This window comes from Palaemon carinicauda, chromosome 22 (genome assembly GCF_036898095.1).
Source record: "Palaemon carinicauda isolate YSFRI2023 chromosome 22, ASM3689809v2, whole genome shotgun sequence".
In the NCBI taxonomy this organism is placed as follows: domain Eukaryota; kingdom Metazoa; phylum Arthropoda; class Malacostraca; order Decapoda; family Palaemonidae; genus Palaemon; species Palaemon carinicauda.
Genome location: NC_090746.1, coordinates 77,357,072 through 77,362,071, shown reverse-complemented (window position 1 = coordinate 77,362,071; position 5,000 = coordinate 77,357,072). Strand labels below are relative to the sequence as shown.

The 5,000-nt window shown below is 40.0% G+C and overlaps 1 protein-coding gene across 1 annotated transcript in view; it reads right to left on the bottom strand.

Moving 5' to 3' along the window:
• Positions 1–5,000, bottom strand: part of LOC137615942 (octapeptide-repeat protein T2-like) — a 92,615-nt gene that overhangs the window by 83,439 nt on the left and 4,176 nt on the right. The window contains exons 2-3 of the mRNA XM_068345626.1: positions 4,173–4,197; positions 806–845 (exon numbers count right to left, since the gene is read on the bottom strand). Of these exons, the coding sequence (XP_068201727.1) occupies positions 806–845; positions 4,173–4,197 (65 nt within the window). The remainder of the gene's footprint in view (positions 1–805; positions 846–4,172; positions 4,198–5,000) is intronic.

Below are 5,000 nucleotides of genomic sequence, written 5' to 3'. Positions count from 1 at the left end.
AACTATCGTACTATAATCAAAGATAAACAATAAACTTTCTATCACTCATGAACGCGCCTAACAAAAATAAATAAAAACAGTACTTACTCAGAATATAAAAAAAAGCTTCACAGCCGGCTTTCGAAGAGCAAAAAAATACACAGCCGACTTCTTCTATCGTTCGATATCCAATGCTTTCGCCCAAGACATTCATCATCACCCTATCCTAGCTAAAAAGTAAACAAACAACCTCAATTATACCAACAATCTTTCCAACTTCAAACAATCATTCGCTAATTACCCTTTCCTCAGCGCGCACCGCGGACACACAAAACACGCACACACAAACGCACATACACACATACTCTCTTGCGCACGCGCGATCTAACAAAACGAAGCAAATGAAATTCTCTCTCTCTCTCTGACGAAACTAAAGCAAATAAACACGCTTTCTTTCTTTCTTCAAACTTAAGTAAATAAACACTCGCTCACACACACACACACACCTCCTCTCTCTCTCTCTCTCTCTCTAATGACAAAGCTAAAGCAAATAAAATGTCTCTATTTAACAATACTAAAACAACTCTCTCTCTCTCTCTTCTCTCTCTCGTCTCTCTCCTTCTCCTCTCTCTCTCTCTCTGTGACAAAACTAAAGCCAATACTGTAAACACTCTCTCTCTCTCTCTCTCTCTCTCTCTCTCTCTCTCTCTCTCTCTCTCTCTCTCTCTCTCTCTCTGACAAAACTTAAATAAACACACTCACACACTCTCTCTCTCTCTCTCTCTCTCTCTCTAATGACAAAACTTAAATAAACACACTCACACACCTCTCTCTCTCTCTCTCTCTCTCTCTCTCCTCTCCTCTCTCTCTCTCTCTCTCTCTCTCTCTCTCCTCTCTCTCTCGATTTGGCAAACAAAAATAATTAAAATAAAATTAATCCTCCACATTCCTCCCCCCTTACTTTGCCAAATCCTCACACAACACTTACCTATTTTCTCATTACCCAGTCGCAATCAGGAACAGGGCCTCGGCTTCGGGTAACTGGGCCTTCATATACCTGCACTCTCTCATTCACTTCTTCCATGTCGTTTTCATTCAACGTACTATTACTATTCCCGTCTATGCTCTGCTCGTCTAAGATATCATTCACTATTTCATCTACCTCAGTTTCATCTGGCCCGAAAATCCCACTAATTTCTGTCAACAATTCATCCATTACATCCAAACCATTTTCTACTTTAACAAAAGAATCATTCATACTGCTTATCATTCTCCTATCTTTCATTCTCGTGTCCGTCATACGTTCTCTTGCCTCATCTAACGAAAAACCACACACACTATAAGTATCATTCATACTCATCCAAGTTTCATCTGTATTAATACATTTATCTTCCATACTCACCTGTACATTTACACCCTTGTCCTGCTTATTCTGATTCCGCCCTACAACTACAAAATTTTCCCGACCTTTTATCCCCAGTAAAATTCTCCAGACTTCTTTTTCCGTCCATACTCTACTAACACCAATTGCTTATCTTCTAAACCTAATGCCTCACACATACTCGGTTCATACTTGTTCGTTTTAAGCCATTTAGTCATACCATTCTCCTGAATATATCTGGTACCTCCTTCCATTTCCGCAACTGATTGTGGTGTGCCCTACCCTTTTCCACACTACCATCCACACTTACTTTACCTAAAACATAACTCAACCCACTAGAACCAACATCTAACACCTCATATGGACCGTCAAACTTATCACGTACCTTATTGACATTCATTCTTCCCTTTGCAATTACTTCTTTTAACACTTTCTCTCCCACTTTGTAGCTTTCAAATCTCTCATTTGCTTTCTTCCAAACATCTCTATCATTCTCGGACACACTCAATCTCGGTCTTACTATCTTTTCAAAATTCAACACAAACTTACACGGAGACATACCAGTACTCTTGTGCACAGTCGCATTATACGCCCACAACGCACGCCCAACATATAAATCCCAATCATTATCACATGTACTCATCTCCGCAAAATTTCTGTCAAAGTTCTTACAGTCCTTTCAGCCAAACCATTCGCACTTGGCATATACGGAGTCGAATACACATGTTCAATGCCCCATTCTCTCAACATCTGCTCAAACTCCCATCCAACAAACTCCGGACCATTGTCACTTAACATTTTTGCAGGCTTACACACACTCATCGGCAACATCACTTGACTTACCATTCTCGCAACAGTCTCACTTCTTTTTTCTTGATGGGTACGGCATACGCCAAACTTGCTCATATGATCGACCATAACAATCATTCCCACATGTCTCCTCGCAGTCACAGGCAACGAAACACAATCAATCACAAACATCTCAAATGGCTCTTTCATACGTAACCTCAAAATAGGCGGACTTGCATGCATGCTCTGATACTTTCCCTTCTGACAATCCTCACAAGTAGTCGCTACATCCCTACAAATTTGACTCAACCCAGGCGTAAACAACCTTTCTCGCATGCATTCCCACATTTATTCTTCTCCCTCATATGCCCATACCTGTCATGCACTACCATACACATACCCACAGCTGCATGCATTGGAAATACAGGAACATATATATCTTCATCCATTCCCCTATGCAAAAAATACACCATATTCTTACAAACAATATATCTTTTAACAACTTTCTTATACGCTTCCAAATCACACGGCCATTCTTCCACCCTAATACCTTTTAAAATACATTCACGTAACCTATTTATCTCTAAAACATTCACCTTGCATTTCTTCCACCTCTTCTTTGCTCAACAAATCTCTTCACTTTTTGCAATATCAATCATGCCAACAAAATTCGCCATGAAGACACTATATCCTCAATTACTATTACCTTGCAGCCATTCTTTGAAAGCAAACCTTTACCAACATCAACTGACACATGGTGCAACCTCAAAAAATCTATTCCCATCAAAAAACAACTAGGCATTTCATTCTCTCCCATTACAATAAAATTATGTTCAACTTCCATACTCCCTAGTTTCACCTTCAACCTCACTTCTTCCCAAACAAGTAAACTTCCCTGACCTATTCCATGAATTCTCACACTCGTACACTGTCTTTTCACTTCCCAATTGTACCTCTCAATTTCCCTGATAACCGACTCATTTACTAATGACACTTGAGCACCCGTATCAATTAAACTACAATATTCATTCTCATTTATATTCACATATGTCATCATCCTTCCTTTTACACCATGCATACATACATTTACTCTCCTTTCAATTCTGTCACTCACTTCACCAATATGTTCATCATCATGTTCACTGTCCTCTATACCGTCAATATCTTAGGTTAAGGTCACTTGCACCATTATCCTTCTCACTCAACAATTTGCAACATTCCTCCTTACATTGAATCCTCAAAATATATTCCCTATCATTCTCCTTATATGCCCTATATTCCATCGGTCGATTCCATCCAAAATACAAATACACAGTTACACCATACAACATACTTACCACCATTAATATCCTTGATAATACTTCCCCTTCTAGTACGCTACCTCTCCTCCTCATATACCATTTCTTTTGACACTTCATTCATCACCCTTCTTTTAAGCTCGCTTACACTACCTGGTATTTCCGTATCTAACCCCTCTTGTATTAACTTACTTAAACCCATTAGGATACACTTATATACCATATCTTCCCCTCACAACTCTGTTCCACAACTAAACCTTCAGGCAACCTTTCAGAATTCTGATATCTCTCTTATCTTCCATCCTCCCATGCATCCTCGACATCGCATCCGCTATCACATTCTTATTTCCCGGTACATATTCTAACCTAAAATCAAATTCATTCAAATCCTCTATGGTCCTAGCAACCCTTGCATTCACACACTCTTTCCTTATCATGTACACTAGGGGCTGATGGTCAGTACGCACAATGAATTTTACACCATACAAAAATACTTTCAATGCTTTCACACAAAATCGTATTGCAGCCAATTCCCTGTCAATCGTCGAATACTTCCGCTCAGCTTTATTAAACGCTTTACTAACATACGCTATTACTCTCAATTGCTCTTCTCCATTTACTCTCTGCATTTGAACCAAACAACCACCCATACTAACCCCACTCGCATCCGTATACAACTCTAGCATATTCGCATTTTCACTGTAGTCTGGAAATGCCAAAGTGACGTCTTTCGCGGCCTCTTCCTTCAACCTTTCAAACGCTTCTATCATCCGATCATCCCATTTTAATTTTGTACTATTCCTTTTACCCGTCCATTCATTCAAAGGCTTCCCTATACCTGAACAATCTCTAACAAACTTGCGCCCAAACTCAACCAAACCAAGAAAACCTCGCAACTCACGCACAGTCCGGGGACGTGGAAATTCTCGCACCTTATTCACAAACTTGTCACTCTTCCTTATACCAGATTCACCCACTACATGCCCAAGAAATTCCACCTCCCTGGACAACCATGTACACTTCTCAAGCTTAATTTTCACACCAACTTCAATTAACCGCATCAACACTGCCTCAAGCAACCGCATATGTTCCTCAACAGTCTCGCTCGCAATCAGAATATCATCTATAAAAACAGTCACCTTCTGTCTATCAAACCCAGCCAAAACTACATTCATTGCTCTTTGGAAGGCAGCAGGCGCATTAGCAAGACCAAAACTCAACCTTTTAAATTGAAAGTGACAATTCGTACTTGAAAATGCGGTAATGGGCCTGCTCCCCTCTGCCAGAGGCATCTGATAATAGCCCCGCACCAAATCTAATTTAGTAAAAACTTTCATTCCATGCATCTTATAAACACAATCAGACACCACATTCATTGGAAAACGTTCTTTAACAGTCACCTCATTCACCTTCCTATAATCAATACACATACGTAAACTTCCATCAGGCTTTCGTACAGGGACAATAGGGCTATTCCAGGCACTCTCACTCCTTTCTATTACACCCATACGCTCTAATTCCTGACACTGCTCCTCTATCTCCTTGGCAATAGG